At 33.9% G+C, this 27,436-nt stretch overlaps 1 protein-coding gene across 3 annotated transcripts in view; it reads left to right on the top strand.

The window, feature by feature from the left end:
* Positions 1 to 26,731, top strand: part of LOC106079964 (glutamate receptor ionotropic, kainate 2-like) — a 224,408-nt gene extending 197,677 nt beyond the window's left edge. For all 3 annotated transcript variants that reach the window (XM_056032750.1, XM_056032749.1, XM_056032751.1), the window contains 10 exons: positions 604 to 705; positions 6,985 to 7,089; positions 14,064 to 14,246; positions 16,307 to 16,468; positions 17,497 to 17,677; positions 18,653 to 18,870; positions 20,472 to 20,629; positions 21,278 to 21,345; positions 21,589 to 21,860; positions 22,875 to 26,731. In XM_056032750.1, coding sequence (XP_055888725.1) covers positions 604 to 705; positions 6,985 to 7,089; positions 14,064 to 14,246; positions 16,307 to 16,468; positions 17,497 to 17,677; positions 18,653 to 18,870; positions 20,472 to 20,629; positions 21,278 to 21,345; positions 21,589 to 21,860; positions 22,875 to 23,042 — 1,617 coding nt within the window. In that variant the 3' untranslated portion in view covers positions 23,043 to 26,731. The remainder of the gene's footprint in view (positions 1 to 603; positions 706 to 6,984; positions 7,090 to 14,063; positions 14,247 to 16,306; positions 16,469 to 17,496; positions 17,678 to 18,652; positions 18,871 to 20,471; positions 20,630 to 21,277; positions 21,346 to 21,588; positions 21,861 to 22,874) is intronic.
* The last annotated feature ends 705 nt before the right edge of the window (positions 26,732 to 27,436 follow it).

Raw genomic sequence — 27,436 nt, 5'->3', positions numbered from 1 at the left:
CTTTAGAACACATATAATCTACGGGCATGTCAATTGTTTTAATCTAGTCCATACATTTTAAGACATGACTTGTGCAAAAGAGCTCCACATTGAACAGCTGCATAAGGCTGGCTAGTAAAATACAAAGAAGAAGGCGACGTGACTTCTGATAAGAAAAATAATTTTAATCTTAGTTTTTTAATGTTTGCATCTTAAATACTGAATCATGTAAAAAAAAAAAAAACAAGAAAAATAAAAAAAATATATTAAAAAAAAAGCTTATATTAAGTGTATCAATTAGTTAGGATAATAAGCCTCAGGCGGCAATCCATAAAGGGGACCTATATAACTTACAACACCTCTTCTGTCAAGTACTATTTCTTCCCCTAGTTTGAGATACCAAAAGTAATGCAATTCATTTATTGACTAGAAATAATGTTTCGGTTCATTTCCCTAAGTAAACTTTGTAACAGTAGCCTGGTCATCACCAGTACACCGAAACTTGTTATTGTGAGCCTACTATCAATGACTTCCAGCTGTATACTGTTACTTCCTTATCTTCTCTTCGTCTGAAAATATTTCTGACCTTGACCTAGAGGTATATGTTTATATTTGTATTCCCAGAGTGCAATTGAAGGTCTATCCGGATTGATCAAGTATGATGGTGGAGAGAGAATGGATTTTGTCCTTGACCTACTATCCTTGACACCCAAAGGGCTAGAAGTGGTGAGTTCCATTCGACTGTAAGCTAGATTGATGAGTAATATTTCATTTAGATCTAGACGTCAACATTTGATCAATAGATAGTGTGGATGATGACAGTGATATTGTTTCGATGTGATGAAATTGTACAGAATGATGGGTGCTACTTAACAATGTAGTATATATAGAGTCTAGTTGTATTGTCTATCCAATCAAACATAGTGCATGCGTAGGTCTCCATAAAACTCCCTTCATTCTATTTTTGAAATAATTTGTTATTTCTACATTGTCACATAATGTGATTAATCGTGCGGTATGCGCTTTAAGCTTTCATCACAACGGTCCTGAGTTCAAACCTAGTCCGCTGCTATCCCCTGACATTCTGCAGGAATTTCGGGGCAAGGACTTGATAGTTATTATTTCTGCAGAAAGTTCGGGCAAAGACATGATAGTTATTATTTCTGCAGAAAGTTCGGGCAAAGACATGATAGTTATTATTTCTGCAGGAATTTCGGGCAAGGACATGATAATTATTATTTCTGAAGGAATTTCGGGGCAAGGACTTGATATTTATTATTTCTGCAGGAATTTCGGGGCAAGGACATGGTAGTTATTATTTCTGCAGGAATTTCGGGGCAAGGACATGATAGTTATTATTTCTGCAGGAATTTCGGGGCAAGGACTTGATAGTTATTATTTCTTCAGAAAGTTCGGGGCAAGGACATGATAATCATTATTTCTGCAGATAGTTCAGGGCAAGGACTTGATAGTTATTATTTCTGCAGAAAGTTCGTGACAAGGACATGATAATCATTATTTCTGCAGATAGTTCAGGGCAAGGACTTGATAGTTATTATTTCTGCAGAAAGTTCGTGACAAGAACATGATAATCATTATTTCTGCAGATAGTTCAGGGCAAGGACTTGATAATCATTATTTCTGCAGATTGTTCAGGGCAAGAACATGATAATCATTATTTCTGCAATTAGTTCAGGGCAAGAACATGATAATCATTATTTCTGCAGAAAGTTCGGGGCAAGGACATGATAATCATTATTTCTGCAGATAGTTCAGGGCAAGAACATGATAATCATTATTTCTGCAGATAGTTCAGGGCAAGAACATGATAATCATTATTTCTGCAATTAGTTCAGGGCAAGAACATGATAATCATTATTTCTGAAGAAACCACTGAAGGTTGTAAAAAAACATTTTTTTTCTAATAAATTTGAGAAATTTATCTTTGTCATCTAGATGATTATTTTTGGTTTGTTTTGTTTTTTAAATACATAAATCTGTCATTTATTATTAAGACCATAGTCTCCATTTTATTTTTTACATTCTAGCCTAAAGGTCCCGTGCTAATGACATAAACAAGTCAGGCACATAGAAGCGTTGTCTTACAAGGGAGACAAACACGTTGTTCATCACCAATATATAATCTATTTACTGTAACCCTTGACGTAATTTAATTTTTTTTTTTAATAATGGTAAAGAAAAGACAATCTTATGGCTATGACCTGTTTCCTTTCCTTGACCTAGTTCCATTCTGTCATTATTTTTTCTCACAAGATTACATTGCAGTTTTTTGTATTATTTGTTTATGTTAACTTATGAAATGAATATGAGCTATTATATAGAATCTTAATTAAGTTAACACAATAATATATTATGTTCAATGTCCCGAAAGGGGAATAGCCATAATCACTATTGATTGGTGTGTCTGTCCGTCTGTCTTGTTTATGATCACAAAAACTAGTAAAAGGTTAAATATCAGCTATCATTGATATTTTAAATCATGTAAAGTTTGGTGCAACGGCTACCGCTACTATTTTGTTTTCTGAAAGTGAACCGTTTGATTTTTAACATGTAAGCGTACGAAAAGTTATTATTAATATTAAAAAATCAGGGGAGACTATATTAATACGTAAAGTGAGTTTACTATATATTTTAAAAACCTTTATGTAAACGTTTTTGTTCTTTTCTAAAATAATATTATAAAAAGTATTTCTATGACTAAACTAAGTGTTTTCTTATATATAAATTGTTAGTATTTCTAAAGGAATTTAAAAAAAAAAAAAGAAAAAAAAATGTATTTAGTAAGCCTAGGTATGTTAGTCAGATATAATTTTTAAAGAACATTTGATAAGTTATATTGGATATAGTGTGTACTCTATTCATATAGGTCATGTGGAGAATTTCTTATATACCTAACGAAACGGAAAGACCTCCTCCTTGAGGCCTTAAAAGAGAGATTGGCCTTTTACCAATCATCAATTAGATCAGTGTTTTCCAAAGTGGGGTACGCGGGTACAGGAAGAGTTTAAAGGGGAACGCGTTGTATTAACTATACCCATGTATTATGTTCAACTTTTTCTGCAGTTTTAGACATGAAGTCGAAAAAATCGCTGTTCAGATACAAATCAACAGCTAGAGAACCAAATGTGTCATCTGAACACAAACATCTAGAGAACCAAATGTGTCATCTAAACGCAAACATCTAGAGAACCAAATGTGTCATCTAAACACAAACATCTAGAGAACCAAATGTGTCATCTAAACACAAACAGCTAGAGAACCAAATGTGTCATCTAAACACAAACACCTAGAGAACCAAATGTGTCATCTAAACACAAACAGCTAGAGAACCAAATGTGTCATCTAAACACAAACACCTAGAGAACCAAATGTGTCATCTAAACACAAACAGCTAGAGAACCAAATGTGTCATCTAAACATAAACACCTAGAGAACCAAATGTGTCATCTAAACACAAACAGCTAGAGAACCAAATGTGTCATCTAAACACAAACATCTAGAGAACCAAATGTGTCATCTAAACACAAACATCTAGAGAACCAAATGTGTCATCTAAACACAAACAGCTAGAGAACCAAATGTGTCATCTAAACACAAACACCTAGAGAACCAAATGTGTCATCTAAACACAAATAGCTAGAGAACCAAATGTGTCATCTAAACACAAACACCTAGAGAACCAAATGTCATCTAAACACAAACACCTAGAGAACCAAATGTGTCATCTAAACACAAACACCTAGAGAACCAAATGTGTCATCTAAACACAAACAGCTAGAGAACCAAATGTGTCATCTAAACACAAACACCTAGAGAACCAAATGTGTCATCTAAACACAAACACCTAGAGAACCAAATGTGTCATCTAAACACAAACACCTAGAGAACCAAATGTGTCATCTAAACACAAACACCTAGAGAACCAAATGTGTCATCTAAACACAAACACCTAGAGAACCAAATGTGTCATCTAAACACAAACAGCTAGAGAACCAAATGTGTCATCTAAACACAAACAACTAGAGAACCAAATGTGTCATCTAAACACAAACAGCTAGAGAACCAAATGTGTCATCTAAACACAAACAGCTAGAGAAGCAAATGTGTCATCCAAACACAAAAACCTAGAGAACCAAATGTGTCATCTAAACACAAACAGCTAGAGAACCAAATGTGTCATCTAAACACAAACATCTAGAGAACCAAATATGTCATCTAAACACAAACATCTAGAGAACCAAATGTGTCATCTAAACACAAACAGCTAGAGAACCAAATGTGTCATCTAAACACACACAGCTAGAGAACCAAATGTGTCATCTAAACACAAATAGCTAGAGAACCAAATGTGTCATCTAAACACACACAGCTAGAGAACCAAATGTGTCATCTAAACACAAACACCTAGAGAACCAAATGTGTCATCTAAACACAAACACCTAGAGAACCAAATGTGTCATCTAAACACAAACACCTAGAGAACCAATTGTGTCATCTAAACACAAACACCTAGAGAACCAAATGTGTCATCTAAATACAAACACCTAGAGAACCAAATGTGCCATCTAAACACAAACACCTAGAGAACCAAATGTGTCATCTAAACACAAACACCTAGAGAACCAAATGTGTCATCTAAACACAAACAGCTAGAGAACCAAATGTGTCATCTAAACACAAACAGCTAGAGAACCAAATGTGTCATCTAAACACAAACACCTAGAGAACCAAATGTGTCATCTAAACACAAACACCTAGAGAACCAAATGTGTCATCTAAACACAAACACCTAGAGAACCAAATGTGTCATCTAAACACAAACAGCTAGAGAACCAAATGTGTCATCTAAACACAAACACCTAGAGAACCAAATGTGTCATCTAAACACAAACACCTAGAGAACCAAATGTGTCATCTAAACACAAACACCTAGAGAACCAAATGTGTCATCTAAACACAAACACCTAGAGAACCAAATGTGTCATCTAAACACAAACACCTAGAGAACCAAATGTGTCATCTAAACACAAACACCTAGAGAACTAAATGTGTCATCTAAACACAAACACCTAGAGAACCAAATGTGTCATCTAAACACAAACACCTAGAGAACCAAATGTGTTATCTAAACACAAACACCTAGAGAACCAAATGTGTGGCATCTAAACACAAACAGCTAGAGAACCAAATGTGTCATCTAAACACAAACACCTAGAGAACCAAATGTGGCATCTAAACACAAACACCTAGAGAACCAAATGTGTCATCTAAACACAAACACCTAGAGAACCAAATGTGTCATCTAAACACAAACAATTTTATCTGTCTCATTATTCCAAGTACATGTTTTTTTATAATATAAGTTTCATTTATTTTATTGACAATTTTATTTTTCGTTTATTTTTTTTTTTTATGTACCCCAAAATAATTTCATTGTTATTAAAATAATCGTTTTTGGAGGGGGCAGGCCTACTCTACTGTACGGAAATTTTCGAAGGCGTATAAATAGGTCAACAGTTTAGAAAACAGAGGTTCTCAAACGTTTTCAGTTCAGGTACCCCTTTACTAGCTAAACGAAGTTAGCATACACTGACACAGGCTGATTTGTCTGCCCAAATTTCATATTTCTAAAGCCGCTGCCGCTGCCATAATCAAACTCTCTGCAATCAGGTGCGCTGTTTGCTCTGGTCTGCTCGTATTGCCATAATATATGAAGCAGGAAGCCTTAAAAGTTTTTTTTTTCATTCACTGTTGTTGCATTGCTATTAATTTTCTGCTGATTGGTATACAAGTTTTGTTTGACAATTAAAGAAATCTACAGGTTCGTTTTTTAGTTCACCATTTGTAACAAAATGACGCTTCAGTTTCGGAGGTTTCAAAGTTTCGTTTGATAATACATTGAATCATATGACACAATGAAACATATGACACATTGAAACATATGACACAATGAAACATATGACACATTGAAACATATGACACATTGAAACATATTGACACATTGAAACATATTGACACATTGAAGCATATGACACATTGAAACATATGACACATTGAAACATATGACACATTGAAACATATTGACACATTGAAGCATATGACACATTGAAGCATATGACACATTGAAACATACGACACATTGAAATATACGACACACATTGAAACATACGACACATTGAAACATATGACACATTGAAACATACGACACATTGAAACATATGACACATTGAAACATATTGACACATTGAAGCATATGACACATTGAAACATATGACACATTGAAACATATGACACATTGAAACATATTGACACATTGAAGCATATGACACATTGAAGCATATGACACATTGAAACATATGACACATTGAAACATATGACACATTGAAACATATGACACATTGAAACATATGACACATTGAAACATATGACACATTGAAACATATGACACATTGAAACATATGACACATTGAAACATATGACACATTGAAACATACGACACACATTGAAACATACGACACACATTGAAACATATGACACATTGAAACATATGACACATTGTGGCTGTAAGGGTTAGAAATCCAAATGGTAAATATTCAGGATTATATTTATGTAAATTGTAACAAAAATGTTACTAACATTTTAACATGTTTCGGATGTTTCTTTAGAGTTGAAGATAATATGCTTCCTAGTCCAAGCATCTCGCAGGACGATGGGGGATTGTAGCGGGCAGGGTTTGAACCCTGGACCTTCGATAAGTCCGAACGATATTCCAGCGCCCAAACAGCACGACCAGGCATGAACTACTCTGTAATAAAATAAAGATTATTTCTTTTGTACAGTTCGCAATATGTTTTTCTCTCCTAAACAGAAGTCTTGATGGCAGACTTTTTGGATTGATGTATGTTAGTAAGTATTTCTGGCTGCGTGTTAGTAGGCATATTGTCCTTTTTTGTTCCTTCTTGAGATGATATCTTCTATCCACAGGTTGGGAAATGGGACAGAAAACATCGTCTGAATATTACCCGTGAAAATGTGACCCCTACAGATACAAAAATAACTAACAAAAAGTTAATTGTCACCACATACATTGTAAGTACTTATGTCTATGTACTTCGTTGCTTGTACTTACAGCAGCCTACTCTCATATATAGGTCTATCTCTTTTTGTTACCATTCAAAAGTGAGTTTCTTTATTAGATGTTTTCCATTTTTTTACCTGTAACCACTCCAATGGTAACACAAACAAAGTTTTACTTTATTTTTTTTTCTATATTTTAAAGGTATGATAAGTAAGTAAATAAATACCTGGTATGGTTAAAAATAAACTATTTTATTGAGATAAAACTATACGTGCAATGTAATTGTTTTACTATACATTGTTGCGAACATTATTTACTGTATCGGTTGTCGTTCTTATGTTTACATGTGCTTGTAACTCGTCTGTAAAAATGTGTTCACGAAATGTGTGTTGTGTAGTCATTCAGTGTGTTAAAGCCAGACTATGCAGACAAGGTTTTCGACTCAATTGTTTTATCATCTACATAACTCACACAATGAAACGAGTTTTAAGCATGTTTCTTTTTCAAAAGATAGAAATATGCAAAGTCTACACAAACATGACATCAGTATTTAGTATCTGACACAAAACTATAAGGAATAGTGTCCATCTAGATCTGTCAACACGTATCTATGTCTGGAGTCCTAGACTTCGTGTTATCTAGCAGCTACCATAATAGTAGACTCTCTTACAGTTAGTGGCTGGTACTCTGGAAACAAGGTAACCCATAGTGCCCTGGTAAGAAATACTTTTTTTTCGGAATCATAGCTCCCATGGGCGTAGCCAGGACTTTTTTTTTCGGCCGACACCCCCCCCCCCCCCCCGCGAAAAAAATATTTTTGTTTGTATGCATGTGTGTGTGTGTGTACATAATCTTTATTACATTCTGACCCTTCATTCTTTCGGAAGACATTTATTGTAGAGATGGGAATCGAACCCAACTTTTAAAGTTCGGGTTCGGTTCGGTCAGATTTAAGTTCGAGTTCGGTTCGATGACGAGTATAGTTCGGGTTCGGTTCGGTCAGGTCTAAAGTTCGTGTTCGGCTCGGTTCGATGTTATCAAATTATGTAATAGCAAAATTAAGTTATAAGGTTTAATGCAATTTATTAGTTAAAACTTTTTTATTTAATTTTTACATAAAACAAATACTTTGCAATATATAATAGGCCTATGGGCAATACTTTTGCCAAAATAATGTTGCCTACATACATTTAAAGCGTTGTAAAAATTTCTTAATGGAGATAGAAATGAAGATGCGGCAGATTTTCGCTCAAGTCGGTAAGTGGTTTAATTCAGGGCGTGACTCGGCGCTAAGCGAATTTTTTAAAAAGGCTAATATCGATGTGCTTTCTTTCAGAACGCACTATTCATCATAATAAAAAAAAAGTCGAGGGCCATATTAAATCTAATAATAAAGAGGCAGACCTGGCCAATAGAGTTATTCAAGGGACATTCTAGGTAGGCCTACATATTGCGCACGTACTTCTATAATGGGCGTGATCTTTTTAAACAAATATTCTTCGTGTAAAGACGTCTCTATCGAGAATTTTTTTCACACATAAGTTGTCACAATTATAAATTGCAATATACGGAAGAAATTCGACTATTCTGAGACAAAAAAAATGCGGAAGAATCACACTAGCGGAGATGTTTTAAAATGTTTTCTTCAAAACGTTTTGACCCATATTGTGCATACGCGCCTCGCAAAAAGCAGTCTACAGTTGACAAGGTCTTATTAGAAGATAAAATGATATCTCCACTTAATATATTTTAATTTTTAAACATGTAATTATACTAATATTCAGATAAGTTACAATAAAAATAAAACTTTTTTTTTCGATGCCCCCTCTCTTTGTTAGTTGGTCGTTGGTTTGTCGCTTACAAACAGCTAGTACAATTGAACCAATATAGGCGTTTTATATTTTTACCGGTAAGGATAGTATAGATGGACTTCTTATGGTCCGACAGTTATGCTGGGCAGGGCTCGTGTCCCGTATGGGAGACGAACGTATGCCAAAGGCAGTCTTTTTTTTTGGTGAGCTAAAAGGTGGTCGACGTTACAGAGGCACCCCACGGAAACGCTTCAAAGACCAGCTTAGGCGTCAACTTTCCTTGGCTGACATAGAAGAGAGCGCCTGGTGGCATGCGGTCTTAGAACGAGTCAGCTGGAGGTCACTCCCGAAGTCCACGGGATACACATTTGAGACCAAAAGAAAATCAGCTGCCGAGGACAAACGCAGACGCGAAAAGAAAAACTAAATCGACCACCTGCGAACAGTGGTTATGCTTGCCCTGGATGTGGCAAAATATGTAGGTCACAGCAGGGCCTGCGCAGTCATGGGAAAAACTGCATTCCTCACTAATCTTTGGGCTCGAAGACAAGCCTTATAATAATATATAAACTTAATAAACTTTAAAATAAAGTTCTTATGTGAACAACTCAATATAGCCTAACTGTTATTACAATATTCACATATTTAACTTGAGATAGAGTTGTAATATTAATGAAATATACTGATATTTAAACAAAATCTAGGTCACCACAAAACAACGTCTTTACTCTTTCAGATTGTCTGCCGTTTCACATTTGCATTACGCTAATTTCATCATCCTTAATGCATATACACCAATCAATCGCTTAACCTCTTCTTACCGCCACCAGAAAAAACACACACACACTTTATGACACCCCTTTTTGTCAAGAAGTTGCGTCTCCCCATCCCCCAATTCAAGGTACTAACCATCCCCATCCACTGGAGAGGACCCAAAGTTTGAGAAACGCTGCATTAAAAATACTGATGATCAATAATGCAAAACAGAATAATAGTAAAAAATATTCAGGGGCGTAGATAGGAAGTTTTCATCATTTGGGGGCTCGGGAGGGGCTGGACCTCTTTGGGGGCCCCTGCATTTTGCGAAATATTGAATATTTATTGTAAAAAACACTAATTTGGGGGCCCGGGGGGATTTTACATTTCTCACCCTCCCCCCCCCTTCCCTTGCTACGCCACTGATAATATTCATATAGAATACTTCACAATTTTGTAAAAATAAATCACTTAATAGAAGATAATTAAAATTTATTTTAAACTAGAACACAAATGAACTTATTTATATCTACACTCTCTAATCGGCAAAAAATATTCTACTCTCAACTAACAGCCATCTCAAATAAAAGTGACAATATTTTAATGTCAACTTTCTACTTACTAGGAACTTGAATCTAGATCTAGATCTAATTAGAGGGCGCCTATTCGACTCAAAACCAATATTGCAAACAGCCCGCGAAAATTCAAGGTTAGGGGAGAGTCGGCACGTACGGAAAAACCCATGGGAATCAAAGCGAGCCGCTTTTTTTTTTTTCAAAATACCACCACCACCCCCTCCCAAGTTTTCAAAGTATAATGGAATCATTAGAATTTAAATAAAATATTTAAGTAATTTTTTGAAAACCCAAAATATAAAAAGGGATGTATAATTGCAAAATTAGTTCGGTTAAGAAAAGGAGGGTTCGTTCGGTTCGGTTCGTACCAAGCAGTTTCAAAGTTCGGGTTCGGTTCGGTCATAAGTGAGGTTCGAGTTCGGTTCGGGTTCGGTTCGTTTCCCATCTCTAATTTATTGTGCCCTAGAATAGGGTCTTCCTGGAGTTAGTGGAAAAATTGTTGACTCGCCGCCATTGCCAGTAGGGGCCTGGGGGAGCGCTAGGAGCACTATTTCTGGTATTGAAAGTCAACAAATGCATATTCTGGGGTATCTATATTGCATTTTCCTGCTATTAAAAAGTTTTATTTCGAAGACCTAATGTGCTATTCTTACTGACTTAGACCTTTCCGCGCCGTTCGGCGCATTTGCCATCAAGCTGTTTCCACAAAAATCTGTCACTGGTAATGTCTGAAGCCTCTTGCCACCTGCTCTGAGGACCTCCATAAATGTGTGGCGCCAAATTGTACTAGAATGTCATCGCAACTTTTATTATGCGTAATTCATTTTGTCGCAGAACATGTCCCGCAAACCCCATGCGACGCTCTGTCACAATCTTGCTAAAGGGTTGACTCCCAGTTCGGCATAAGATTTCCTTGATTTAGACCCGATCTCTATAACTGACTCCTAAAATCTGTCTTAGCCATCTTTTTTGAGCCACATTTAGTGTTTTTCAATTTCGGTAGATGACTATTTACTGCACTTTATCAATGGAACCCAGCCACTGGTAGAAATGTGTAACCTCTCTTGAATATGCTCTTGGAATTAGGTGAATGTAGTTTGATTTAGATGTTATATCGAAAAGGGAACTTTTATCGTCAAAATCATCTGTTGGAGGTTTTAAACTAAAAAAATCTCTGGAGTTGTTTGTTTTTTTTTAAATTCAAAACCCCAATTAGCGAAGATCAATTTGGTAACTGTAGTTTGCTTTAGAATAATATTGAAGATTTTCCACCCCAAAACGCTCTGTTGGGGGATTTAAAACTCAAAACCACTTGGAGTAGAGGGGTTTAAACTCAAAACCCCCAATAGGCTTGGCTACGCACTAATAATTTTAGTGTGTAATTTTCTTTTTTATATTGAGGTATTTTTAAGCGTCAAACCCTACTGAAGGGGTTTTTAACTCAAAACCTTTTTTAACAACACTCATAGCATTTTGAGTGCGTAATTTGCTTTTTTTTTTTTTTTTTTACATTGAAGATGTATTATTTAGCTTCAAACCCCGCTGGCGGAGGGTTTAAATTCAAAACTGAGTCAAAACCCATTTATCTACGCTCAAAACATTTTGAGTGCATAATTTGCTGTTTTTTTCATATTAAACAGGTATTTTTAGTTTCAAACGCAGCTGAAGGGGGGTTTAAACTCAAAACTGAGTCAAAACCAATTTGGCTACGCTCATAACATTTTGAGTGCGTAATTTGCTTTTTTTTATATCGAGGTATTTTTTAGCTTCAAAACCTACTGAAGAGAGACGGGAAAGGGGGGGGGGGTAAACTAAAAACTCCTTTGGCTACACTCATAGAATTTTGAGTGTGTAATTCTCTTTTTTTATATTGATGAGGGGGTTTATCGTAAATTTTGTAGCGGGTTTTAAAATCAAAATTTTCCTTAACTGTGCTCTTGAAATTTGGGGATTGTCGTTTGCATTTCTTTTGTTTTATAAACGAGGGGAATTTAACTGCAAAAAACCCTAGTAGGGGGTTTTAAACTGCAAAAACCCCAATAAGGGGTTTTAAACTCAAAACCCCATTGGTAGGGGGTTTTAGACTCAAAACCCGCTGGTAGGGGTTTTAAACTCAAAACCCCCTTGGCTGTGTTGGTGCAAGTGATTGTTTAGAATTAAAATCTCACCTAAAATAAACAAAATCAAAGCAAAAAATCAGTCATTAAATTCCGTTCCCCCCCCCCTGCAAAAAACCCTAGTAAGGGGTTTTAAACTGCAAAAGACCCTAGTAGGGGGTTTTAAACTCAAAACCCCCTGGCTGTGCTGGTGCAAGTCATGGTTTAGAATTAAAATCTCACCTAAAATAAACAAAATTAGAGCAAAAAATCAGTCACTAAATTCCGATCCCCTTCCCCTGGGGGGGGGGGGGGGCTACGCCCATGAAAGCTCCTACATGTCAAATTACACTGCCCATACATCGCCTGTAGCACTCGGAGATGCGAACACTCTTGCAAGACATGCACCACTGATTAGTGACTCCCCCGCTGTGACGGAACCGGGCTAGGTATTCAACTATGTGTCAATGTTCAGTTGTACAATGCGCTATTTTTGTTTGCTCTGACCTTTTTACAAACATTTTAGCCTCCACCAAGGAGAGTTTCTGTTGGGGCGGTACATGAGCTGCTAGACTCGCCCTGGTTTTGTTTGATTCCTCCCAGGATTTAGACACTCTTTACTCTTAAGACCCATTAGATTTTCGTACATTATCTGCGCACTATATCCTAGTCTATTCTTTGAAGTTCATTACCGGTATCTTTTTAGCGGCCCCCGATAGGGGAAAAGACGCTATTAGTTTTCTGAAATGTCTGTCCGTCCGTCCCGTTTAGATCTCGTAAACTAGAAAAGATATTGAAAATCCGACATCACAATATTTTAGACCATTCAAAGTTCTGATGCAACGGCTACTTTTTGTTTTCTGAAAGCGAAAAATCTAATTTTTAAAATCAGTTATGCAAGCAGTTTTTTAAAGAGAAAAAGCTAATTAGTATGCATTATAAGTTAGACCTAAATTAAAACGAATAGTAATCTTGTAAACTTCATTTTCGTGATAGTAATCTTACGCACCACACAGACATAAACCTATCTTCTAATGCGAATTTTTTAATTTTTTTTTTGAGCATTCGAATAAGAGATTGAGCCTTTTCAAAAAATTACATCAATTATAATACTTCAGTTAGGCCAGGAGAGTCGCGGTAGCTGAGCGGTAAAGCGCTTGGCTTCCGAATCGGGGGCTCGGGGTTCGAATCCTGGGATTTTTAACTTCGGAATCCTTAGGCGCCTCAGAGTCCACCCAGCTCCAATGGGTACCTGATATTAGTTGGGGAAAAGTAAAGGCGGTTGGTCGTTGTGCTGGCTACATGAACCCTCTTTAACCGTAGGCCACAAAAAACAGATGAACTTTACATCATCTGCCCTATAGACCACAAGGTCTGAAAGGGGAACTAGTTTGACCAGGTTCACATCTAACTTTGCATTCACTTGCACCGATCCTTTGATCTGCTGGACAGTTGGGGCACTACACAAGATCTGTCAACCTTCTTTCTCCATTCTTATCTCTCATTTGTCTTTGATATAATTTTATTTGGATGTTCTTTCTGAAAATATTGAAGCCTGCCTGGGTGGAACACTTCGGGGCCGATTTTTGAGTTTTTGTTTCTACACAAACTGTCTTTGTAACCTTTTTTTTTTTTGTTTTTTTTTTTGAGATGCCAACTTTTCTTTCTGCTTATTCCCTCAGCGTCAGATTAAAAAACAAAACAAAATGAGATGTAACTGCTTTTCAAAATGTCTTCTCTTCAACAGACCAAGCCTTACGTCATGAAGGACAACGTCACTGGTCAGTATTATGGATTTTGTATCGACTTGTTGAATGAGATAGCCAAGACCAGGAACTTCACCTACGAGATACAGATCGAGAGCAAGGTCGGAAAGAGGATTGGCAATAACAACAATTGGGATGGTGTAATGGGAGCCCTCGTCAACAGGGTAAGTGATACTTAATATTGTATGGTTGGTCCATGGGGGACTCATTGGGCAGATAATGGATGTAATGTCTGAAATAACATTTAATTAAACAGCAAAAGCATAAAAAAAAATTTTTTTAAAGATTATTTTGCTTTTAATAAATAATGAATGTAGGCCTACATTTAAAAAAATGAAACATGTTCTTAAGATATAGACTGAACATTGATTTATTAAACTCTTGAATGAATATAGGGCATAGAAACAGAAATATTCAAAGACATATTCTCTGTTTAGGATAAATATTTTCAAGTTGTCTAGCCAAATTTAAATTTATTTCTTTTTAACCTTTAAAAAATGTTAGCGGTCAAACGAGAGTTTTCCCGGTGCAGTCAACGAGCTAGTAATTCTTTTCCCAACGTATACAATAACTGTCCAATTTTTCGATTAATCGTTTGAGTCATTTTTGAGATCCCTGTTCACTCTAGTGTTTGAACTAGAAGTTTCCAGGAAGGTACAAGTTAAATAGAGGTATTGTAAAAATGTATCTTGCAACACAGACGAATCAACAAATTGTGTACTGATAGCCAATATAATTTAAGAATGAAATGGCTTTTATTTTATTCTTATGATACTTCTAAGCAAAAGGTTTAGATAATAGTGAACAAATAGATGCTATCTTACTAGATTTTTCTAAGGCTTTTGACAAAGTTCACCACCATAGTTTGCTTAAAAAATTAAAATATTTCGGCATTAATGGTCCACTGCATCAGTGGATTAAAGATTTTCTGATAGGGAGAGAACAAACTGTAATAATAAATGGCTTTAAATCAACACCGATAACAGTAAACTCAGGAACAGTCTTGGGTCCACTACTATTTTTAATTTACATAAATGATTTACCAAATTGCATTACTTCAGGAACAAAAGTCAGATTATTTGCAGACGATTGCATTATATATAGAACAATAAAAACAACACAAGACACTGATATTTTACAAAGAGAATTAGATGAATTACAGAAATGGGAATCAAATTGGAGCATGTCTTTCCACCCAGAAAAATGTCAGTTGTTAAGAGTAACAAAAAAACTAAAACAAATTAATTCCACTTATCTTATTCATGGCAAACCAGTAACACAGACTAAAAACGCAAAATACCTAGGTGTTATAATAAATGAAAAACTGTCATGGAATCCACATATTGATGAAACTACAAAAAAATCAAACAAAGCATTAGGATTTATTAAAGGAAATTTCTATAAATCAAATAAGAACATAAAACTAAAATGTTATTTAACCTTGGTTAGGCCAATAATAGAATATGCATCCTCCGTTTGGGACCCCTCAACTCAAGAAAACATTAAGAAACTGGAACAGACACAAAATAGAGCAGTGAGATTCATAACAAACGAATATTCACACTTGACTAGAGTAACACCTTTAGTAAAATCACTAAATTTAGAAAGCCTTCAGGACAGAAGGCTCAAAAATAAAGTAGCAATTATACATAAAACACTGAACCATAATCTTCAAATACAAAATTTAATAAAATACTCTGAAAGAAACAAAGATAAAGGCACATTCCAAGTCCCATATGCTAGGACAAATCTGTACAAATATTCCTTCTTCCCTAGTGCTATTAGAGCATGGAATGGGTTGCCTGAACTAGCCAGGAAAACCAGTGACTTGGCAGAATTTAAGTCATTGGTTAATATGCATGACTAAATGCATGACGCGTAGGACGTAATCATCTTCTTTTTTGAAGTAACATCTGTATTATATAAGATAAGAAGATAACACAGAGTTTAAGTTAGGTTTATATGATGTTCCTGTGCCCACCAACAATTTTACACGACACCAGTTTAGAGTGTTAAGTCATTTGATGCTGACAGCATACCTCATTGTCTTTTCCATCTTAACATCTCATTCTGAAGGCGAATTCCTCTGTAAATAATTTGTTACCTTTGCAATGTGTGAATATTGTATGAAATGATTTTACTAACATTAAAAGAGATAAATGATTTTACCAAAATTAGATGAAAAGATTATTAAATGAATCCATGTTTTATTGTGCATTTTCAGAAAGCAGATATAGGTATTGGTGACTTGACAATCAACTTGGTGAGAGAGCAGGCTGTTGACTTCACCAAACCTTTTCTAACTCTTGGCATTACGATCCTCTTTAAGAAACCAGCACCAAAAGCATTGAATTTATTTTCTTTCTTATCTCCCTTGTCCTTTGATGTAAGTATCAGAAATGTGTCACATATATTTTTTTATTAAAATCCTACACAAATACTGATTTTCTACCCGTAGAGCTCATTATTGCAAACTGTAAAATAATTATTTTTTTATTTATTTTATAATTTATTATTTTTATCTCAAGCAAATTTCTGATGAACAAAGTTTTCAATGTTTCTATGCATGATGTTTAATTGCTCCTTGGACAAATGAGATACAAGGATTAACTTATTTGTTATATATAGAAAGTATAATTTAACTTTTTTCTCTCAAGAAATAAATACTGGTATATATTATATTTCTGTGGAAAGATGAACACCGCCAGCACTTTTTTTTTTTTTTTTTTTTTTTAATGTATTAAAGAAATGTTCACTTATAGAATGGTGAACATGGTTTTAAATATTATTTTATGTTTTCATAATCAATGTACATAATAGGCCACTGGCATGTAGATTGGAACTTATGTCACAGTATCATAATATCATATATTTATTTATTTCCAATAGGTAAGGGTACATAACTACTTGTGAACTTTGATTTTTTACAGATTAAGAACTTCTAAAACAAATCAGTTTTCTCTCCCATGTTTGGGTCCACATGATTGCTGCTACATGTGGTACTAACTCATAGATTTTGGGACCACTGATAGATTATCATATCCGATTTCTTCCTCAGGTGTGGGTGTATTGAGAAGTGTACAGAGTATATAGAATAGAGATAGAATATATGATTGCCTGTCACCTTAACCACTAGCTCATAGATTTTGGGACCACTGATAGATTATCATATCCACTTTATTCCTCAGGTGTAGGTGTATTGAGAAGTGTACAGAGTATATAGAATAGAGATAGAATATATGATTGCCTGTCACCTGAACCACTAGCTCATAGATTTTAAATCCACTGCTATATTATTACCATTTCCACTTTCTTGCTCAGGTGTGGGTGTACATGATTACTGTCACCTGTAGCACTAGCTCATAGATTTTAGGACCACTGCTATATTTATATCCTATCTGATTTCTTGCTCAGGTGTGGGTGTACATGATTGCTGCATACCTTTGTGTGAGCTTCATGCTGTTTGTCATTGCAAGGTTCAGTCCATACGAGTGGTGCAACCCTCACCCTTGCAACCCCGACACTGATGAGGTTGAGAACCAGTTCTCTGTTATGAACAGTCTCTGGTTCACCATAGGGTCACTTATGCAGCAAGGTAAGTTTGCAAAAGTGTTACAGTATTTGAAAGTACCCTCAGCTTCATGTGTCCTAGAAAACTGATTGGTGGGGCATCACAAAGGTCATATGACTAAAACCAACTCTATTCCTTTTTTCTCCTTTTTTTAGGCATTGTCAGAATTTTGTAAATATTAAAATGAACATGAAAAAATTATTTTTTTTTGTAAAAAAGCTTAAAATATACTTTTGAAGTACTACACAAGTGATGTCTGTCTTACAGCCACAACCTTTATATTCATATTTGCAGTAAGTTGCCAATATTTTTGTTTCTTGTAATCATAGCCAGAAATTATCAGACATCTGGGGATGTAAACATTTAAACAGTTTATTTTGGTGATTTTGGTATGGAACATAAAATATGGCTCTACAAATGTTGAGCAAAACACAGTATCTCTGGCTGAACTATAATATACAAATTAGTTGATATGAATTATTTCATGAAGGACCTCTGAGCAGTGGATGCCAGGTGGGAAGAGGCTTCAAACATTGCCAAAGACAGATGTTTGTGGAGACAGATGTTTGTGGAGACAGATGTTTGTGGAGACAGCTTGGTGTCCGATGCGCTAAATGTCTAAGAATTACTTCTCAAGATAGATTTACATTTTTTAATGGCACTCTTTTGTGCCTTACTATTAGACTCCTTCAGGCGCTTGAATAAAATGCTGAGTTAATTAGTAAAATGAAATTAGGGCACAATTTAGTCCATTAGTTGACTTCTACCTGAGGGCACAATTTAGTCCATTAGTTATACTTCTGCCCTGAGAGCACAATTTAGTCCATTAGTTGTCTTATGCCCTGATACTGGTATAACATTTTTTTACAATCAATATTTTTTTTGTTGAGTCATGCACAGGATTATACCGGTATTTGTAACACAATTCAATTACTAAATATTAAATTGTTCTTTTGGTGCTGATATTGATACATAAAAAGAAATGTCTTTATATTCAAGGTTGTGAAATTGCTCCTCGAGCACTGTCCACACGATTGGTCGCTGGCATGTGGTGGTTCTTCACCCTGATCATGATCTCATCCTATACAGCCAACCTGGCAGCCTTCCTTACAGTGGAGAGAATGGTCTCTGATATTAACAGTGCAGATGATCTGGCCAAGCAAAGTAAAATTAAATATGGCCTCTATGGAGGTGGTGCCACTCAAGAATTTTTTGAGGTTAGTTTTTTTTAATTATCAAAATGGCCAGTTGTAAATCAAAAAAACAAATCATGCTTTGACACATTTTAACTATTTCTAAGTATCTTCTAAATCTAGGATTCAAATTTAATTAACCTTCTTAGTTTTGACTAGTCTAGCCTCTAGGACCTGCAATATCAATATGGCTTAGCTAGTAAAGTACACTTTTCAGTTGCAATCTATAGGGCAGATGATTTAAAGGTCATCTGTTTCTATGAACAATGGTTGTACCAAGGTTGTCATGTGGTTAGCATAATAACCATGGCTTAGTTCAAAAGATAATCATGTAAAATTCTATTAATAAAAAATTTCTAAGAAAGTTTCTATGCATGTTGTCTAATTGCTCCTTGGATGGACTATGTGGGCATTTGGACAAATACCTGTTGGGCTGGCATCCAATCGACCAGCAGGTCACTATCAAATGGGTACATTGGAAAAGAAGTTTAGCCTGTAATAATCTGTAACAAAAAAATTATATATAATTATAAAAATGGCCCATAGAGTGTTCTGAATGAACCTTACATTTACCATTCACAAAAGTAGATTTTACAAACACCATTGTCCCAAATATTCTATGTAAAATCCTGGCATTCCCCAAATTTGAACCTGGGATCCCTTGGTTCAGAAGCTGAGTGCTTCATCACTCAGCCATTGTGTCTCCATGGCAGAAAAAAATGAAGGGAGAATTTAGGAATACTTATGATTCACAAATAGTCCAACAGACTTCAGACGGACATTATAATTTATGAATTAAGCATGTCCTGTAGGCAGTGGCATCACTAGGGTCGGTATCACCTGGTGCGGTGAGCTCGGGGTGTCACCTCCCCCCCCCCTTATCACACACAGGCATTCGCTGTCTAAGGGAAGTAGCTACAGAACATCAATAGACATTTGTGAGATTTATCATGATGAGACAAGACGAAACATGTTTACTAAAGTCAGTCTTAACATGAAACCCAAAAAGAGGAAATAAAAAACATGGCCATCCACGTCTAACATGGCGTCACACTTTTGTAGAAGTCCTGAATTTCGTGGGCACCTGCTGAGAAGTGGCTGTAAAAGTCGCCTTGGACTGATTTCTATGGAGATAGCTTGCAGCCTTATGCGTCGAATGGCGTGCGAGAGGCTTACGTCAATATGTTTTTCAACACATTGCAACAAAAAATGTTACGTTCACCACTCAACTGGTCAGATGTTTGGGGGAGTGCATTAAATTCACTCAAAGTTGTCCGGGGTGAAGCCCTGGGCACTAAGCGTTTTTCTACATTTCTGAGCTTCAGACACTCTTTCTCCTGGCGTCTACAACACATAATCAAGTCAAATAGAATTAAATTAAGAAGGGTTGGGACATGTTGATACTAAATTGTGAGAGAAATTTGAGGCAGTAATTTTATTTTTAAAGTTGCATTAAGGAAAAGTGCATTTTTCACTTGGGTGTCACCCCCTGGTAGGTGTCACCCGGTGCGGTCCGCAGCCCCCGCACCTGCCTAGTGACGCCACTGCCTGTAGGCACAAAGAATCAAATCATCTTTCCATAAGCACCACAAAAACTTAATGATAAAATTTCTTTTTGTTTCCAGAAAAACCAGCTGCCTTTGTATATAGGTATGTGGGAGTATATGAATAGAACAAAAGAACATAATTTTGTCAAGAGTTTGGATGAAGCCATTCAGAAAGTGAAGAAAGGTGATTATGCCTATATAACAGAGTCCACAACAGCTGAGTTTGTAATACACAGGTAAGCACAAAGAAACATTACAATCATTGCTATAATGCAGAAACTTAGAAACATTTAATATAGGAATAGTAAGCCCCTTTTATCTCCAGAACATATTGCTGTTGTATAAACCTCAAATTAATATAAAATATTTATATAAAATTGTTTTTGGAGTTAAATTAAAAATTGCAAGAATAAGTGGTATGCCACATTTTTTATGTTACATAAATTAGCAATGAAAAGTTGGGCCAAGTAACATTTACATTTTTAGACTAAAGATACGCAATTGAGTTTTTAGAAATAGTCTATGTTTAGGTGACCTTTTTACAAAGCTTATATCTTAAACAAGTGAAAGAAATTGTACTTAACAGATATGGAGGCCTAAGTGGAATTAGTACCCTTGAAGACTCTTACTTTTATAAATTGAAACATTTTGCTTTTTTCTTTTTTTTTTTTTCTTTAGCAAACTTCTCTCTCTTTCAATTTTCTTCTTTCCTACATTTGAATGTCACATGGATCAAATTGCCTTATTACTGCTCTTTATTATTTTACCACTGTCCTGACCAAATGGAATAGACAATATTATAAAAATGGTTTAAACATTTACTAGTCAAGCTTAATAGAAATAATGTAATTTTTTCATTTTTTTCTACTTGAAATGAAATATAGACATTGTGATCTCATGAAAGTTGGAGGCTTACTTGATTCTAAAGGATATGGCTTTGCCACTCCTACTGGTAAGAAAATATATTTACATTTTGTATTTAAAATAATTTTCTGATGTTATAAAAAAAGGTAATCAAAGTAGTGATAGTTTACTTTTACACTTTGAAATGTTTTTGTTTACAGTATACAATTTTTTCTTTCGTTAATTTCTTTCTTAAAACCTACTCAAGAATTATTGTCTTTCTCCAAGGAAATAAAGTAGTATTTTATCACATATGTTACAAATGCTATTATTTGTGTATGCTTACCAACAGGGTCACCTTGGAGGGAAGATCTAACGGAAGAAATTTTGAGGCTGAAAGAGAATCAGTTCATTGACCAGCTGTACACAAGATGGTGGACCAAAGAGATGGAAGCAGCAAACTGTGATACAGAGAAATCTGCAAGTGCTAGCAGTGCCAATGAGCTTGGTGTAGAGAATGTGGGCGGAGTGTTTGTAGTGCTGATGGGTGGAGTGGTTGTTGGCTTCTTTGTGTCTCTATGTGAATTTATTTGGAAGGCAAGAAAAAATGCTAAGAAAGACAAGGTAAGTCAATGTTTTGACATAGTCTTCTTTAAAAGAACAATTATTAGTTGGAGTTTGAAAGATTCACAGTAGTTCAGTTGTCAACCACTTCTAATCTTCATTCTCAATTGTTTCCAAAAAACAAATATGTATTCTGTATCCCAGGCTGCATTTTACTTTTTTCTTTCATATATATATATATATATATATCTCCAATAAAAAATCAAAATAGAAGTATGACATTTTCCTTCTTTTATTGACATAAATAGACCATGGAATATCAGTATAATTTTTATTTCAAAGTTGGAAATTTGTGGGCCTTTATTTCTTTTAAAAATGGTTAAACTAGGAAGTATGCAGAAGATATCTTGCCAAAGATTTGTATAACAACTCAAGAAAACATAAAGAAACTAGAACAAAATAAAGCAGTGAGATTTGTAACAAACGAATATTCCAATTTGATTAGAGTAACACCATTAGTAAACTCCCTAAACTTAGAGATACTCCAGGACAGAAGAATAAAAAATAAAGTACATGTAGCTATAACACATAAAACACTAAACCATAATTTACAAACAGAAAAACAAAACCTAATGAAATACTCAGAAAGATACAAAGATAGATGCACATTTCTTATTCCATATGCTAGAACAAATTCATATGTGTGTTCCTCCTTATCCATGGCCATTGGAGAATGGAATGGGTTGCCTGAATCAGCCAGGAAAAGCAATGACTTTGCATGCATGACTAAATTAACATATGATATACCTAGAACATAAATATCTTCTTTATTCAAGTAATTTCTGTAATATATTTAGGATCACTGTGATGAGTTTTAATTTCACTGGCAAAGCAGTTATTTAGCATTTTTTCTATATGCATATCTTTTGCAGGCTCTTGCAATTTTAATCATAATAAATGTATGAAAAGGCTTAAGAATGCAGACTACAAGAAATAGAAATGTTATATATTAGTTTTGAAATGGGTAAATAAATTAATAACTGTATAGGACCAATTTTGTTTCTATATCATTAGCAGACCTTGTGTTCTGAGATGTCTGAGGAGTTTCGTTTTGCTGTCCATTGTTTTGGATCCAAAAAGACCAAAAAGAAACAAGACGATGAGATCACAGACAATGGCCTACAGTTCATGCCTCTTACAGGTTCTCGTCAACATGTACACAGCAAGGAAGTGTATGCATAATCATTTTTGTGTTCTTCATCTAATTTTTACAGTTGTTTCAACTTAATATTTATTTTTTTTTGCATTTAAAAAAATTGAAAGCTGTGGTGAAAATTAATTTTTATAACAAAAGCTTTCAACAACGAACAGCTAGCTAAATAAAAAAAAAATTCCTGTCTATGAAAGAAAAAGAAAAATACAAAATATTCAGTTAAGTGAATACATTTCATTTAAGTGAAATGTTTTAATATATGCTGAAAAAAATAATCACTATGCCTTAGCAACTATATAATTTATGGATGAGACAAATTTATTTCATTTGTAATTATTAATCATTTGTCAACAATATTTTGTGTCTATTATTTGAAATTGTGTTTAATCAAAATTAAGGGCCATGCTAGTTGTGTAGGTTAGACCTTTAATTTAATAACATAAATATAATTAGAAATCACTTGTTTTTTGGAATTGAAGATCATAACTCAAATTAATTAATGTTAAACATATATATATATATATATACTTTTCAAATTATTATCTAACATATCACAAGTTTTAAAACAGTAACAACAGATATATATATACATATATATGTATATGTATGTATATGTATATATATATATATATATTATGGTTTCTTAAAAACTTGCATATTTTAGTAATTTTCTAAATGTGTATAGAAAGACAGAACACTATTTAGAATTACAAACAAGTCAAAACAGGCTTAAAACAATGAATCAATCAGGCAGCTGAATGTAAAAAAAACACTATTTTGTCTCTTTCAATCATCCAATGTAGAGTACTATCGATCAGATTGCTAGAATAAATTATAAAAGAACCAAAACTTTAATTCTTGATGATTTAACATCTCAGATTTTCTTTGCTTAAGAAAGACATCCGATTCAGTAAGTGCTACTGTTATTGTTGTTTAAAATCTATATGCATAACAAACCAGTTTGTGGTTTCCAGCTAAAAATGTCTTTGAACATGTTTGCTTTTAATTGAATACTGATCAAATTCAACGCCTATTTATTTCAACAATTTTTGGATTTCCTATGTAAATAATTTTTATAATGAAATTTTTTATTTTGTTTTGTTTCATTCATTGTTTAAGGCTTTTTCTTTTATATGTAGCCACTTTTAAACTTTCATCCCATTAACAATCAGCATAAATAAAAATAAATCTTGCTTTAGAGCTAAGTTTAAAAAAAGACAATAGTTACTAATTAAGTACTAATTGCTTCAATAGAATCTGCCCAAAAGTTTGTGTTTATTCATAAACAATTTTGTTACCATTATTTTTTTTTCATTTTCCTTTCTTTTTATTTTTGATGACAAAAAAAAATATTCTTTGATTTATTTTCATTCAAATTTTTTTTTATACAAAATAAACTGAAATTGAATTTTTTGTCTATTAATGTCAAAAGAAAACAAAATAACATAAGTACAGAAATTGTTGCAAGGAATGATTCTTTTTGTAGATGTTGTAGATTCCTGTCTAGCTCACAAAATCTCAATAACCATATCAGTATATTTAATGAGATTTTTATGAGTATAATAAATTTGTAAAGCTCAGCAGAAGTTAACAAATAGACAAGACAAAGTTATTATCAGGATATTACAGTAGAGGGCATTTTACATTTTCTTTGCTAGCATGTGAAAACATAAACTTTCACATCCCATCATTCTTAAAACATAAGGGAGGAAAGTACTATGAAATTATCTTGAGATTTCAGTCACATTAAAGAGCCCATACACATGATAATAATAACGTTTGTCTTCGATTCCAAAGATTAAGGAATGCAGTAGTTCCCTTGGCTATGCAGCCCCATACACATAAAGCTTACAGTTAAGATAAAATTTTAATCAAATAAATATATTTTCTGAATCTGTCAACATACATTATAATACAAATTGTGATTTTATTTCTTTGTAGAAGTATATGTCGTTATTATAAAGAATTACACCTCAATAATCTACAATGTGGAGTGTAGATCAAACATCTTTCTTTTATTTATTATTTCGTTTAAGTGTTTTTATATCAAAAGTCTTACATTTTGCGGAAAGCTTAATAGATTTAATTTTTAGAAAGAAAATTTAAGATACAATTATAATTAAATTATTCACTTAAATATATTTCATCTGATTACAGTATCATTTGAACCATGTGCCTTAAAGTACAAAAACTAAATATATTTAAAATAATTTCTTCTACGATTGCATGAACATTTATTATGTGAACTTTTATTCAGTCAAATGTGAACACTGTCTCAGAAATTGCACTTCAAAAAATTTTCATTAAAATGTCTCATATTTTTTTATTTTATTCTTTTCACGACATTATTGTTCATGGTTTTAAAATCATGGTTGGATAATCTAATAATAACACTGAGGTCTTGTTTACATTAACAAAGGATTAACAAAGGATTAAGCTCATTAGAGCCTCGAAACGTTAAACATGAGAACCACTGTATGATTCTACACACAGTTTATAGAAACTTGTTTTCCTTATTTGTATTTGAACATGGCTTTATTGAATGTCTGTCTCATGTATGCTACTTTTTTATTTATTTCTTACATAAATGCAAGTCTTGACATGATTATTTTCTCTCGTACATGTGAGGCATTACATGATTATTTTATTCCTTTCACATACAGTGTGAATCATCACATGGTTATTTTATTCCTTTCACATACAGTGTGAATCATTACATGATTATTTTATTCCTTTCACATACAGTGTGAATCATTACATGGTTATTTCATTTCTTACATACCTGTGAGTCATTATGAAATCATTATATCTCCAACATACTATTCAATCATTACATGATACTTTTTTTTTCTCTCACACATATATGAATCATTTCATAGTTATATTTCTAACAATGTGTGAGTCATAGATATTGTATTTTTAAATGCGTTGGAGTCATGACATGGTTATTTTACATCTGTAGCTAGATTTACTCTAACGTCGACCTTCTCTTATATCTTATGTTTGTATTTGTTTGTATTCCCTTTGCCATTTAATATCCTACTGTAAATAATTTAATGATTCCTGATATAGTTATATTAATATTCAAGATGGCCATCATTGCCTCATTGTGAATTGAGTGTGTGACCTACTGTGAATATGAAAGATAATTGAATACACATTTCAGATGGAAATCTTGATAGTAAAGTTTTACAAATAATTTTACTTCCTTTGGTCAGACTGTATTTATTTTGACTGGGGAAGAAATGGACTTGATTTGTGGGGACATAGTTTTTTGTTAGAAAGTTTGTGGGACAAAATTTGTGGTGACAGTTTCTGGTCTAGATTAGTATTATAGATCTAGTATTTGTCTTTATTTTCAGAGAATTTTTTTAAAGATTTTTTTCTGTCCTATGTGTATGTCACAGTATGTGTGTGTAAAAAAAAAAGTCTGCGTAAAGTAGACATTTATGATCCTTTTATTTATAATTATTTAGATCTAGACTCTCTAGATCTACTCTAGATTTTGTGCTACGATTCTGAAATTTAAATCTAGATCTAGAAATCTAGATCTAGTTATGTTTTGATGATTAAAAATGATCTGGTACAAATGTTACAAACATCAATGGAGTACAGCGACTCATGTTTACATTGCAGTTTATTTACAATTGAATAATGTGAAATATTTTTACTGTCTTTGTCAACATTGATTGGCAAATAAAAGAATTCGAATTTTTAATGAGGATTTTGTTTTGTGTGTATTTCTTTTTTAAATAGTATTAGCATTAATTTACATCCGTAGTGTGGTAAATATAGATGACTATGTGTAAATCATTAAAGAAAATAAAATAGATGTAGATCTAGTCTGGTTTGTTCCAGTTGCATATTTAGGTTTAAAACATTTTATTTATTTTAGTTTTCAAGCGCTGAAGATTTGATCCGATTAGAAACATAAAAACTAAAAGAAACAACAAAACAGAACGACACACAGATAAAAGACAATGTATCTTGTTTTGTTTTTGTTTGTTGGACATGTTTCGGATGTTCCTTCAGAGTTGAAGATAATTTACATCCTAATCCAAACCTCCCGCAGGACGACGGATATGGCCGTGGGCAGGGTTTGTCTTCCTCTAATCAACTTTAAGGCATTCCTTCACACTGAAGTCAAACTAGAATACATCAGACATCAACCACAAGACCTTCGGTCGTTACAAAAAAAGAAAAAAAAATAGGAACATAGGTCAAAGGTCAACAAATTTATTTATGTCTTTGTTTAAATTAGACGATACAGAACAATCCTCTAGTTCCATTTACTCTTGCATTGTATCTCAACTCTATCAAACCCACCAGTCTCAGCATTCACAATAGGTCTGGTTTAATAACTTAACGTTTATCGAAGTCTAAATATCAACACAGACAATTATCATAATGTTGTATCACAAAA

The sequence above is a fragment of the Biomphalaria glabrata genome, chromosome 6 (genome assembly GCF_947242115.1).
Source record: "Biomphalaria glabrata chromosome 6, xgBioGlab47.1, whole genome shotgun sequence".
NCBI classification, from domain to species: Eukaryota; Metazoa; Mollusca; class Gastropoda; family Planorbidae; genus Biomphalaria; species Biomphalaria glabrata.
The sequence above is the reverse complement of the archived record's forward strand: the minus strand, read 5'-3'. Positions and strand labels throughout refer to the sequence as shown.